Genomic DNA, 13,999 nt, shown 5'->3' with positions numbered 1-13,999 from the left:
AGCCCGGTGAAAATGAACGAGTGAGTGAGGGTGGAGAGAGCGAGTGATGGCGGGGGGGATGGAGTGAGTGGGGGCAGGGCCTCAGAAAAAGGGCAGGGCATGGCTTCTGAAGAAGGGTGGGGCGGGGCAAAGGTGTTCGGTTTAGTGTGAGTAAAAAGTTGGCAACCCTAAGGGGCAGGGGCACAATGGGTTGCATGTCCTGGTGTGCCTAGAGCCCCAAATTGCCTTAATTCATCTCTGGGTGGATGCCCAACACTTTCTGAGCCTTGGGCCACTTTAAGGTGTCTCAGATTTAGCAGTAATGCAAGGAACCTACAGGCCTGTATCCTGTGAGACACTGACTCCAGCAGTTAGCATAAGGCTTGAGTAGGGTTACCATATTTCAACAATCAAAAAAGAGGACGGGAGGAGCCCTGCCCTAGCCCCACCCCCATCCTGCCCTAGCCCCGCCCCTGCCCCTTCCACTACCTCCCACTTCCCGCCCCCCTCAGAACTCCCAACCCTCCCCCCGCTCCTTGTCCCCGGACTGTCCCCTCCTGGGACCCCTGCCCCTAACTGCCCCCCAGGACTCCATCCCCTACCTAAGCCTCCCTGCTCCTTGTCCCCTGATTGCCCCCTCCTGAGACCCTCCCCCCATCCTAACTGGCCCCCTAGGACCCTACCCCCTACCTGTCCCCTGACTGCCCCAACCCTTATCCACACCCCCACCCCCAGACAGACCCCCGGGACTCCCATGCCCCATCCAACCACTTCCCACCACCTGACAGCCCCCCTCAAACTCCCGACCCATCTAAATCTCTCTGCTCCATGTCCCCTGCCTGCTCCGATCCCTCTCCCCACTCCTGCCCCCTGACAGCACCCCCAAGAACTCCCAACCCCCCCCGCTCCTTGTCCCCTGACTGCCCCCTCCTGAAACCTCCCCCAACTGCCCCCTCCTGAGACCCTACCCCCATCTGTACCCTGACTGCCCAAAACCTTATCCACACCCCCACCCCAGACAGCCCCCCCCAGAATTCCTGACTCATCCAACCCTCCGCCTGCTCCCTGTCTCTTGACTGCTCCCTCCAGAACCCCCCTGCCCCTTCTCCGACCCTCTGACCCCCTTACTGTGCCGCTCAGAACAGCGTGTCAAGCTCCACACGGAGCCCGACACGCTGTCGCGCTCCCCAGCGGAGCACACAGACCGGTCCCCGCCCCCGCAGAGCGGCGCGCTGGGCAGCAGGGGAGGGAGGAGGGGGAGGAGCTCCAGACTGCCGGAGACCCGTTGCGAACGTCTGGCGATCAGTGAATGCAGGGAGGGAGAGGGGGAGGGAAATGGGGGGAGTGATCTCAAGCAGCAGGGGAGAGGAGGGGGAAGTGGAGGAGGGGCTCTGGCTGCCGGAGCCCCCTGCGAGTGGCATGATCCAGCCGGCTGCCCTGTCAGCCGCGCACGCTCTGCATGGGGGGGAAATCCGGACATTTACAAATTCCCCCCGGACGCTATTTTTAACTCAGAAAAGCCGAACATGTCTGGGAGAATCCGGACGAATGGTAACCCTAGGCTTGAGGCCTATGAATTTTGTCATAGATAAATGGCCCAATGGTCACTCCTAAGTTTTGGGGAACTGGGAATAGAGTGCTTAAGGGGGAAGTTTGTATATATTGACACCGGCAACCACAGGAAGATGAGCTAACACCCAGGGCCGGCTCCAGGCACCAGCCTAGCAAGCAGGTGCCTGGGGCGGCCAATGAATGGGGGGGGCGGCACGTCCGACCATTCGGGGACGGGGACGGCACTCCCTCTTGGAGCAAAGGACCTGCCACCGAATTGCCGCTGTAGAATGAAGCGGCGGTAGAGCTGCTGCCGATCGCGGCTTTTTTTTTTTTCTTTTTTTTCCTGCTTGGGGCGGCAAAACACTAGAGCCGGCCCTGCTGACACCAGCTTTTGATATTTTAGGATAGGAACATCTGCAGATGTCTGACCACAAGAGGGCCATCATGGCAATGAACTGACATATATGATAATAATTTGAGATCATTAATATACTAACCTATAGGAGAAGGGCACCCCAACATTAGTAGGGCAAAGAAATACAAATAAGGAAGAGGGGAGAAACCCCTACTGAATATGCATTAGGCATAGTGGTGTCAGCACAGTATATTTGGGGGGAGGGATAGCTCAGTGGTTTGGGCATTAGCCTGCTAAACCCAGGGTTGTGAGTTCAATCCTTGAGGGGACCATTTGGGGATTGATCCTGCTTTGAGCAGGGGGTTGGACTAGATGACCTCCTGGGGTCCCTTCTAACCCTGATATTCTATGATATTATAAAGGTCGTACCCCAGCCTGTGTGCAGAGGGAGAGAGAGAAGTAGCCCTTGCGAGGTGCCAGGATGATGGCCACTGGTGAGGATGAGGAAGGTGATGGTGGTGAGGAAGATAATGGTTGACATTTCAGGTTGTTCTGCAAGGGATGGTGTGAGTATATGGATGTACATTCTCTCAGGGCTGGCTTTAGCAAGAGCGGGGCCCGATTCCTGGGGGCGGGGCTTGCTGAAAGCCCCGCCCCCATGAATCGAACTGCACTCCAGCCGTATTCGCCGGGCTTGGGTCCGGCCCAGAGCCCCTTGGTGGCCGGAGCCGAGCCGCGCCGCGGGGGCCAGGCCGGAGCTGCGCTGCGGGGGCCGGGCCGGGCACCTGGACCCGAAGCCGCGCCGTGGGGGCCGGGTCGGGTCGGGTCGGGCCGGGGGCCGGACCCAAAGCCGCGCCGCGGGGGCCGGGCCGGGGGCCGGACCTGAAGCCGCGCCGCGGGGGCTGGGTCGGGTCGGGCCGGGGGGCTGGACCCGAAGCCACCGCGGGGGCCAGGCCGAGGGGGCAGAGCCACACCGCAGGCCGGCGCACTTGGCCGGAACTGGGGCCGGACTAGGCCGTGCCTCCCCGGAGCCCTCCTCGCGCCCCCCACCACCCTGGGTTATCTAGTGCTGCCTGCCCACCCCTGCTTCTTTTCAGACTTCCCGCGAACATCTGATTCGCGGGAAGCAGGGGCGGGGGAGGAGCAGGGGGCGGAGCGAGTAGGGGAGGCGAGGAGGGGGAAGTGAGCTGGGGGCGGGATGGAGAGCTGCGGCGCGGGGCCCTCTTGGCGCGGGGCCCAATTCAGCCGAATCGGCTGAATCGGCCTAAAGCTGGCCCTGAATTCTCTATATCTCCATCTTCCTTTCTGGATTGGCCGAACCTGCAGACGTGGCAGGTAAACAAACCCTCCCGGCCCACCAGGGGCTTTCCCTGCACAAGCAACGGAACAAGTTTGGGAACCACTGATCTAGAGGGTCAAAAATAGCCTCACGCATGTTCACCAGTCTGTTTATCTACAGGCTTTAGTGCCTTCATCAGGGCACTGACCTCAGCCTGTGTTTATACACCAGGCAATCTCAGTTTTCCTTCACATCACGACCATAGTTGGGCAAAATTCTTCAGCTAATGCCTTTTTTCCTGTGAAAAATGCATATTTGGCTACAATGTTTCATGAATTCATGTCAGTTTGCCTGAATTGTTTTGGCTGCAAACATTTTTTTTTTTAAATCAAAATGTTTCCATATTTTCATGTCTAAACAATTTTTGCTTCAAACTTTTCTCTAATTTTTACTAAAAAAATCAAAAACGTTTTGATTTTGTCACAACAAAATATTTCATTCAACCCAAACTGAAATTTTTCGACATTTTGATTAGCTGAAAATTGACTCAGTGCTTTTCATTTTCAAAAACATTAACTAATGCCAGTGAAATGTCTGAATGTTATTATTATTAACCCCACTTTACAAATTGGGAAACTGAAACAAAGGTTATGTGACATGCCCAAGACTACAGAAAGTCAGTGACAGGTTTGGGATCAGATTTTAGGAATTCCTGGCTCTCAGCTTTTTGCCTCTCATCTGCCTTTTGCATGGAAATAAAACAGAAAAATTGGCAGAAAAAAAGTAATCGGTTAAACAAACAACTGAATCTTCTATGAGTAATCAAGAAATGCATTATAAACTGGAACCCTGTGCGCTCTCTTTTCAGTAATAGAAACACACATAGATATCAGGGCATCATCCAGTGGCCAACATTGCACCTAATATTTATTTTGATTTCCAAGTTTCTATGTTTTTTTGTAAATTCTCAGCTCTTCATCAAAATTAGAAGAGTCAATAAACACCTGATCAACCTTACAATAATAAACCAGATGCACACAGCTCAGTGCTCCAGAGAAAGCCTATAGCAATAAGCAAGTACACAGCCCTGCTCCCACAAGCAACCAGAACAGCCTCTTTTAGTGCTCACAACCAACACTATGAGAAACAAACCAGTGCACATGTATAGAGGATCCTACAGTAACAAACCAATGATTTTCCACAATTGGACTGGTAGGGGTCATTAAGGAAAATGAATGGGCAGAGGAAATGAATTAAGTTTATAAATTGCTCTTCATATAGTTGGAAATGTCTGTCTTTTGTATCAGCGCAATAAGTGGCAGCTACTTTGCCAAAGCATTGTAAACACAAAAGTGAAATACTGATGCTGCAGGAGTTAGAGGAGACTTCAGGGAACATCCCATAAATCAAAATTATTCTTGTGTAGTCTTTGCCAAGCTCTCCAAAGGTAGGGCAATTGGAGGGAATTCAGAGAAGTGCAACAAAAATGACTCAGGGGCTGAAGCCTCTGACTTATGAGGAAAGATTTTAAAAGCTAACTATGCTTAGCTTGGCGAAGAGATAACAATCTGGGATCTGATCATGAGTACAAGTATTTGGACAATATAAATGTCAAGGAGGAAAAAGTGTTGTTTAGAGTGGGCAAAGGGGCCATAACTAGGAGTAATGGGATGAAACTCAGAAGAAAAAAATTAGGTTGACTATCGGGAAACAACTGGCAGTAAAATCCGATAGGCTGTGGAAGAGCCTCCCCAGGGATGTGTTGGAAGCTCACTCACTAGAGCCATTTAAAATTAGACTGAGAAAAGCACTAGAGAATATAGGGAAAAATCTTCCATTGACCTACAGGTTTGGATAAGTGCTAATTACTTAATTGGTCTTTTCCCTCTTTAATGTCTATGGGCCTAATCCAAAGCCCATTAAAGTCAATGGGAGTCTTTCCATTGACTTCATTGGGCTTTGGATCAGTTTTTATGTTTCTAATACAGGAATGCCATTTAATTTGGAGCATTCAATGAAGATGGGTCAGGAGTGAAGTGTGGGCATCAGGGGGTACCTGGTCTTAATCATAATCTTAAACGTTGCTGCATGTAATTAGTACCCAAATCTCTCTGTGTCTTACCTCGTCTCCAATGAGGAATTCGTCATCTATAGTGAAGGTGACTGGGTCATTGGGGCTGAGCCACCACAGCGGCCGGAAGATGGGATACCCCCAGGAGAGCCATTCCTTGCTGAATTTTAGAATGAGCGGGACAACAAAATCTTGATGCCTCTGTATGTATTGCCTAGTGAGATTCAGTACCTGAGGAGAAGAATTTAGCATGTTCTCTCACTTAATAGATGGCAATATAAGAGCAGAAAAATGAGACTTTTAAGCCTACTTATGTATTCCTGGAGGAAAAGAGTACTTGCTCAGAAAAGCAGACACAGTAAATCCTAGCAGAATGATCAATAGACACAGCAGACAATCATGTGCAAACAGCTGTGATAGATTGATAATAGTTGTAGCTATGAACTCCACTAGGAGCTTAGTATATTGGTAATATCCACTCTGGATTCATCTCTTCTAACCCATAAATGATTAACCCTTCTGCTACTAGTGTAGAGGATGTGATTTAAGCACTCATTCTCCCAGCCTGAATTTTCACAAATCATTTCCTCCCCTATAATCTCCCTCAGCTCCATGTCTGAGATCAGCCTGCTTGATTCTATTCTAGATACTTGCTGTTTCAGAAGCAACAGGGAGATGTGTATACAGAAGGACACCCTGTTTCTCTGACTGCCATTTCTGCTTCTGAATGTTCGGAAAAGTGTTCCCTTGAAGTGCAATCATCCTGGTGGGAAGTCAGCAGCGCTTCAGGGGTGATGCATCTCTCTCCTAAACTGGGGAGCACTGGAAGTGCATTATCTCCCAGGCACTTATTTGCTTCAAGAAAAGTCTGGAGCACAGTTCTGTAGTGTTCTGTTCTACCACCACTCTTCTTCTATGTATGTGGAACTGCTGGGAGAGATAGCGTGACTTCATGGGCAATGGTGCCATCAGTATGTTGATAGTACATAGCACTAGGTATCACTTTCATCAGATCTGGATGGCGGGGAGTGTCACTTCTCACTGCTTTGTTGTTATTGAGGGTTGGATGAGAGTGATCTGGCTAAACTTAACCCAGGCAAGAAAGCAGTGCCTGTAGAGTGGGGAAAGGACCTTGCGAGTCCAGTAGGTGTGGTTTGCTTCCTACTGTTCAGGGGTATTCTCTAGTGTTTGTCTAAGTGGTGAACAAATTGATGGTGATTTAGGTTGCCCGATTGCTCCTGGAATCTCAGGTGGCACTGGTAGCCCAAAAGGCATTATCTCCTTCGGGTAAGGCATTCTCTCAAACACGGACCTTGCTTTGTTGTTCATATCTTTATGACTTCTAGACTGGTTAACCGCAATGTGTCTTATACTGAATTGCTCTTGAGAACCTCTCAGAAGCAACAGCTGCCTGGGGCAGAAAGCAGCTTACACCCCTGTTGAGTAAGTTTAGCCACAGGTACTATATTACAGGAAGTGCCCTGGCTTTCTAGAACAGCTGAAACACTTGAGCCAACAGACCCTTGTCCTGGAATTCACTTCCTTCACTGATCTGACCAAGCCCAGGTTTGTTGATTTCAGTGGGAGCTGAAGGGGCTCAGCATTATTGAAAATCCACCCACACTTGTTAGGAATCTATGGATTTAGGAGCCTGACTTTTTAAGATTGTTATTTGTTCCTGTTACTTTGGGATTACTTAATGTTTCCAGTTTAGAAACCCTGAACAGAAATGAAAATCAGTTCTTCAAATTGTGTCGGGGAGGAGCTTGCATTAATGATTTTTATTATTTTTTTTAAACTCTGTCATTTAGAACACATGGGTTTAGATTTTAGAGACCCAAATTCTGAACCTTTTGGCCTTAAACACCTCTGTGCCTCAGCTTGTTCACCTGTGAAAAGGAGATGGTAATACCGGCTTCACGGGGGCGTTATAAAGCTCTGTTGTGATCTTTGAATGAAAGATGCTACAGGGCAGTTTAGCTGTCCTGTGTGCGTCAGGGAGCATGCGCTGATGTAGTATGTGGAGAGTACGTACCCAGTCGTCACAGCAGACCCATGGCGGAGTGCTGAAGGACATCACAGGAAGGAAAGTCACAATCTGCAGCCAACGAATATACAGCTCTTCCTCTGTCAGGAACTCATTTGCCAGGGTCCCTCCTGTGCAGGACATATTCAGTTTGTGAAAAGGCAAATCAAAAGCTTATTTGTAACCCACACACCTCCTGGGTGTGGTGTTCGGTCCCCTCTATTGGCACTGAGACCACTTAGAGATTAATGAGTCTGCTACAGCCTTAGCTAAGAGCCGTGTGGCTTTTAGCTCACGCAGTAGAGCAGTGGTCCCCAATGCAGTGCCCGCGGGCGCCATGGTGCCTGCCAGGACATCTGTGTGTGCCCGCCTACTGCCAAGGGAGCGCCCCGCCGCCGAGGAGCGCGGCCGTCGGACAAGCAGCTTCTTCTCGGCGGCATTTTGGCGGCGATGCCTCTTGATGACGCTGCTTCTCGGTGGCAGCGACGCTTCTTGGCGTTGCTGCTTCTCGGTGGCATTTTGGCGGCTGCTTGTCCGGCGGCCACGCTCCTCGGCGGCTAGTCGTCTGGCGCCCACCACACTGAAAGGTTGGGGACCACTGCAGTAGAGGCTCATGTATTTAGCTCCAGAAATCCCAGGTTCGATCCTGCCTGCCAAAGACTGGGGTCTGTCGGTGTTACATATGCAGTCATTTATAATGAGATGCTCTAACCCCAGAATCTGTGTTGCTGCAAGGTGCCAGACAGAAAGCCCTAGAAGTCCATAGTTTATTCACAGTACAGGCAGTAGCAGCTTCCCCTCCCACCCCAGCCCTGCAATGTATTTCAACCTGTTCTGGAGGGGTAAGAAGGTACTTCAGTCCTCAGGCCTATTTGATTCTTAGCCTCTCTGTCAGACTGCAAACGAGCATTCGAGTCAAGGGCCACAGTTTTGGACACTTTCCCGCTGAGAAGAGGGCTGAAATCACTGACTCGTTATTGAAAGGCCACAGAACAGCTGGCACCTGTAACACTTTGTCACTAGTGAACAGGGCAAGCAATAAATGAGTGATGGAGAGGTGAAAGATTGCATTTCACAGTGGGGAAAATGTTCAAAAGCAGCTCAGTGATTTTGGATCCTAAATCCCATTGACTTTCAAAGAGATTTAGGTTCCTAACTCTCTTTAAAAAATGTTGCTCACTATCAGCCCCACAGTATAATCCTTACCTGTTTACAGGAAGTACTATGTAATGCTTTGTTATTTGTATTGCAGTAACACCCAATGTCCTCAAATGAGAATGGTGACCCATTGTGCGAGGTGCTGTACATAAACATAGTCAGATCGTTTCCCCATCGAGAACATTCATTCTCAATAGATAAAGGATGTGTTATTGCCTTTTGACAGATGGGGAATTGAAGCACAGAAAGATTAAGTGACTTGCTCAAGGTCACACCAGGAGTCTCTGATACCTAGGCCACTGCCTTAACCACAAGCTCCTCCCCTTCCTAGATGGCTAAAACTCACCTATGTCAGATACTAAATGCAATAGCTTTTAAATATGGTGCAAAGGCTTGACCCACATCTCTCTCAACAGAACAGGTAGCAATGGCATGTATATTCTTTCTAATCCTCTGAGCCTCCCAGTCACCAGGAAGCTTACAGAGTATTTGAGTTTTCTACTTTTCCAGATTGTTCTTTTTCTCCTGTTAACCTGGGATTAATATTTCCCACTTAGAAAACCCAACAGGAATGAAAATCAGGACTTCAAACTGAATAAGCGGCAAGATCGTAGTATTGATTTTTAATATTTGAAAACTCTTCCATTTTAACAAGTCATGTGATTATACAATGAGCTGGAACCCTGGGTGGATCTTAAGTAGAATACCACCCTTTTTTCCATGTTAATCTGACCAGCAGGCTAATAGGAAGCTCCTAACGCATACTCACAATCAAGGGGGGGGAAATGGACATAGGAAGAGGCATATGAGAAGAGTATGTAGCAGGCAGCCTAAGTGAGTTAAGCACCCAACTCCTATGGAAATTCAATGGGACTTGTGTGCCTAGCTCCCTTAGCGCCCTTTGAAAATCCCAGCCTATGTCAGATTTTAAATGTAAAGTTATGTCCTCAATTGATGTAAATGAGCATAACTCAATCGAAACAAAGGGAGGGTCCAGCCCATTGACTGTAGTTTTCTATAGTTTGTTGCTAGCTGATCAGGGGTACAATGAAAGAAAACAACCCTGAATGTGTGATTGAAACATTAGTGAAGGCGGGAAGAAGTTATTTATTTGGAGGTGGGATCTCTAGAACGCATACAGCATATTGAAAGACGACGGGTCGGGCGACATCTGAACGGAATGAGGACCAATAGTATGGCTCAACCGAAGTTCAACAAATCCAAGGGAAAAACTTTAAACTAGAGGATGAATGGGACAGGCCTATCCGTAAGTTTAGACAGCAAAGAGGAACAAGATACGGAAGAAAGAAGCAGCTATAACCAGGGCTGGCTCTAGGCTTTTTGCCACCCCAAGCAAAAAAAATTTTGGCTGCCCCCCGCCCCCAGCCCTGGGCTCCCCCCCCCCCGCAGTTCCCTCCCCCATACCCTGCCGCCCCAGCCCCGGGCTCTCTCTCCCCCCCCAACCGTACTCCCTGCTGCCCCAGCCCTGGGCTCCCCCCACCCCAAACGTGACCTCCTCATTCACCACAGCAATCCCCGTTTACACTTGCAGTGGGGATCAAACCATTTCTCCTATTTTTATTTCACTGGAGTATAAATCTCACCCCCCCGTCCCCCGCAACCCCATCTTTAGTGCTCCAAATGCACATGGAAGGCATAGGGACTAACCCTCAAACCTTGTACCCGGAAAGGGGTGGGTCTCTAGTAAAGAGGGTTCAGGCACAGGAGCAGGTGTGGGAGTGCTTGGGGGCTCTACACTGGCAGAGAAGCGGGGTGTGATGTACTCGCGGATGAGGGTGAAGGAGGAGAGAAGGTATCAGGAGGGTTGCTGGAGAAGAGGTGCAGGGGAAGGGCGAGGGTACAAGGGGAGAGATGCGGGTTGAAGGGAGAGTACAAGGGGAAGGGGTACGGTGAAGGAACGATGGGGGGAGGTACAAATGGACGGGCTGCGAGCGGGATGGGGGGTGCAAGGGCTGAGAGGGGCAGGCGCTGACAGCTGCTTCCCCAGCCCCATGCAGGCAGAGCCGAGAGGACAGACACTGACCCCCAAGTGCCCAAGCTGCGGGGGTCCCCTGGCGGGGCAGTATCCGCTGCCCCACTCGGAACTGGGCTCTGCCTCTCCCCGCCCAGGGCAGGCAGCGTGGGGCTGAGGCGAACCTACTTTTCCCTCCCACTTTCTGATAGTTTTCTGACTTTTGTCAGTTCGAAAACTAATAGTGTGTTGAAGTGTTAACACTTAAAAATGAAAATATTGTTTTAAACAAGAAAAAAAGTGTTTCCCCCTCATTGGAAAAAGTTGAGAAACAGTAAGAAAGTGTGGGAAAGTGAAAAACAAAAACACCCCACTCTCACATATTTTTGGAGTTTCCCATTGGGAACATTTCTAAAGGGGACTTTTTTTTCCTGCAAAAAATGTTGTAAGAAAAATCCTGGTTTTCCAGGCTTCTCTACTTGTAAGGGTAATGTGTCTGAAAATATGTTAGTCTTTAAGGATTTTCCACTGTATAGTATTTAAGAAGAAGAAGGTCATAACAGCTATAGAAGCAAGCATGGTTCAGGACACCACAGACCAGATCCTCAGCTGATGTAAATTGACATAGCTTTGTTGAAGTCAATGCAGCAATGCTGACTTACCACCAGCTATTGATCTAACCCCACATGTTCCACCACAGGTGGTTAAATGGAGACAAAAGTTTTCCAGAGAGTTTCAAAATGAGAACAATTGGTTGGTCTATGAACTGATCTATTGGTTCTGACTGAATGGGACAGACAGAGAGTGCAGGTAAGGAAGAAAAGGTTAATGTTACTGGCCATCTGACTGCTGAAATAAAATATATATAAATAAATAAAATATAATATAATTTAGTTCAGTCCATGTTATGGAGGATTAAAATTAATTAAGTGATGCAGTGGTAACTCCAGCTGGAGCATCACAGTGCACAGGCTATAGCAGTTAAATTACAGACCAATGTTCTAGATAAATCACCTGCTAAAAGAAGGAAAATCTTTAACTTTCTCTCTCGCCTTCTTTCTTTTCAGATTTGAATGTTTTAACAGCAATACCAGGTTTCTGTAAGTCTTGTCAAAGAGAAATGCAGCTACAGCACACCACTCCAGCAAGCTAAATGTATACAATTTTATAAAATCCCAGTGAAAACTGTCCTTTTCTGTAACTATTTTCTGCTGGTTACCAGTATACTTATGTAAACAGAAGCTATTTCCTTTCTAATCAGCCTCCTCGTTCTCTCAGATTCATTCAATCACAATCCAGTGACTATGACATTACAATACACGACTGTGAAAGTCATTTTGACATCACAAGACCCTAGATTGAGGAGTAACTGAATGAATCAGGCAGGAGTAGGAAAGCGATTATTATAAAACAAGGAAACTTTGTTTTGTTTTGCCAGAATCTTGGTAATCACCACTGAGAAAGGCATTATGGAGAGATGAATATCAGCAGAAAGCCAGAAGGCATTTGGACATGCAATATATTCCATTTTCCAATGTTCTCAGGAGATGAAATTCATCCTTTAGTAAGGGTCTATGCTGTAGTTTTAAATGGGATTTAAATGATATACAGACCTTGTGCTGATCCTCTGCCTTGAGGATGAATTTTACCCAGAGTGAGTAATATGGAATATGGGTGTAATGAGATTTCAAAAGTCATAAACTGGGGAAATAGATGGCTCTGGGATAGGAAGATTTTAACGTCTAAGTTGCCAGTTTGAATCCAGCCCAAGTTATTACTGGAGACGGGCATAGGAGCAGAGTAATTTGTACTGGGGCTTAGCCCTGGCACCTCTTTTCATGCCAGGGCAGAGCCCTAGTGCCTCTTCCGTCAGTTTTCAGAGTGGTAGCCATGTTAGTCTGTGTCAGCAAAAAGAATGAGGACTACTTGTGGCCCTTTCTGTTAGTGGCATTTAATAAGGCATGCAATTCTACACCTGCATGCAAGTCATGACCTCGTATATACGGTGAGTACGAGGTCACACTGTGCGGACGACACCATTTTGTTCTACAAAATGCCATCCTTCATGCAGCAAGACCTTGCATGTATGGTGGATGCCATTTTGTTATGCTTGAGCCCCGGCACTTTTTCCTTTTCAAAGTAAGCTCTGCTTCAGAGACACTGGGCCAGATCCTCAGATAATTTAAATCGGCATAGCTCCACTGGCATCAGTTGAATGCTTCTTGGTCTCAAGCAATAGGGGATTTATGGTTTTGGAGCAGATTGGGTAGCTGATCCTGCTATCACAGGATGGTGGCAACCTGGAGGTCCATGGGTTGTGCACAGATTCATGACAATATGCCACAGAATTCAAATCCTTAGTTTTTTCCAAAGTTATTCCAAAAAAAATCAGTAGACTAGACATTGACCAAACACAGAGTGCACTGACCCCCAGACACAGCACTAGAAAGTTTCATGCAAAGAGTAGCACCACTGAGATTACTAGCACTCATTCTAGGGAAGAGATTGAGTTCTGATAGGGTCTGAGATGTATTCCTATTCTCCCCGGCTTTGTCGCTCCTTCCTTAAATAGTTTGGTGGTAATAATCTGGGTCTGCTCCATCAAGTGGAAAGAGGTGCAGGGGGCAGGGTATCAATGACTCATTTATAAGAAACACATGGGATAAATGGAAGCAGATTCCAATTCCCCTCTGAAATACTAGACAGTTGCTTGAGGGTTAAAAAAAAGAAAGAAAAGATAATGGAGCTGGGTTTGATTTAAAAATCTACTGCAGGCATTAAAACCCCAGATCCCTGTCTAATAGTAAGAGGCTTTCAGAAACAGAGTATTTGTTTTGGTATAGCTTCACAAGTAACAGCTCACTGTACGAATAGGGAACCCATGCACTTCTACCTCCTAAGCCTGGCAGGAAAGCTTCAATATTGAACTTACTTCTTGTACACACCCCTTGCCACCAGCTCCCTCATTCTTCTTCTCATTATTTTTAGTGTGGGAGCACCCAGTGGCTTAAACCAGGACCAGAAGAGCCCCACTGGGCTACCTGCTGCACAAGCATACAAGTCCCTGCCCTGAAAGAATACAAGATGGGAAGACACTTGTCAGCATGTCTTTAACAATACTGTTTATGACCACATGTGCCACAGTACAGGACAACCGTTCGCACCCTCACTGACTTCCTGTGGTGTTTTTCTCTCTATTATATTCTCCGTGGGGATAGGCTAGGTTGCTAGTAGGGCTTGATGAAGACAGAAAAACTCCATGCTGTATCACTGGCCAACATGTTCAAAAACAGAAGTTAGCTCCTAATGGAAAAGAGGAGACTAAAGGCCAGGGCCATCCCTACCCATACGTAAAGTACGCAGCTGCATAGGGCACCAGCAAATTTGGGGCAAATTTCCTGGTGCCCTGCGCAGCTGCATGCTGCTCCATCCCCTGCTCTACCTCTTCCCCATGGCCCCAACCCGGCCCCTTCTCCACACCAGCCCCGCTTCTTCCCACCTCTGCTCTGTCCCAGCCCCGTCCCCACTCCCCTGAGGACTCTGCAGCAGGGCCAGGCCTTCACTCACCGGCTGTGGGAAGTGCAGCAACCCAGCCCCAGCTGCGC

The 13,999-nt window shown here is 48.2% G+C and overlaps 1 protein-coding gene across 1 annotated transcript in view; it reads right to left on the bottom strand.

Moving 5' to 3' along the window:
* Nucleotides 1-13,999, bottom strand: part of LOC128835480 (SITS-binding protein-like) — a 70,895-nt gene that overhangs the window by 16,645 nt on the left and 40,251 nt on the right. The window contains exons 8-9 of the mRNA XM_054024988.1: nt 7,274-7,395; nt 5,290-5,469 (exon numbers count right to left, since the gene is read on the bottom strand). Coding sequence (XP_053880963.1) covers nt 5,290-5,469; nt 7,274-7,395 — 302 coding nt within the window. The remainder of the gene's footprint in view (nt 1-5,289; nt 5,470-7,273; nt 7,396-13,999) is intronic.

The sequence above is a fragment of the Malaclemys terrapin genome, chromosome 4 (assembly GCF_027887155.1).
Source record: "Malaclemys terrapin pileata isolate rMalTer1 chromosome 4, rMalTer1.hap1, whole genome shotgun sequence".
In the NCBI taxonomy this organism is placed as follows: domain Eukaryota; kingdom Metazoa; phylum Chordata; order Testudines; family Emydidae; genus Malaclemys; species Malaclemys terrapin.
This window is presented reverse-complemented; position numbering and strand designations above follow the sequence as displayed.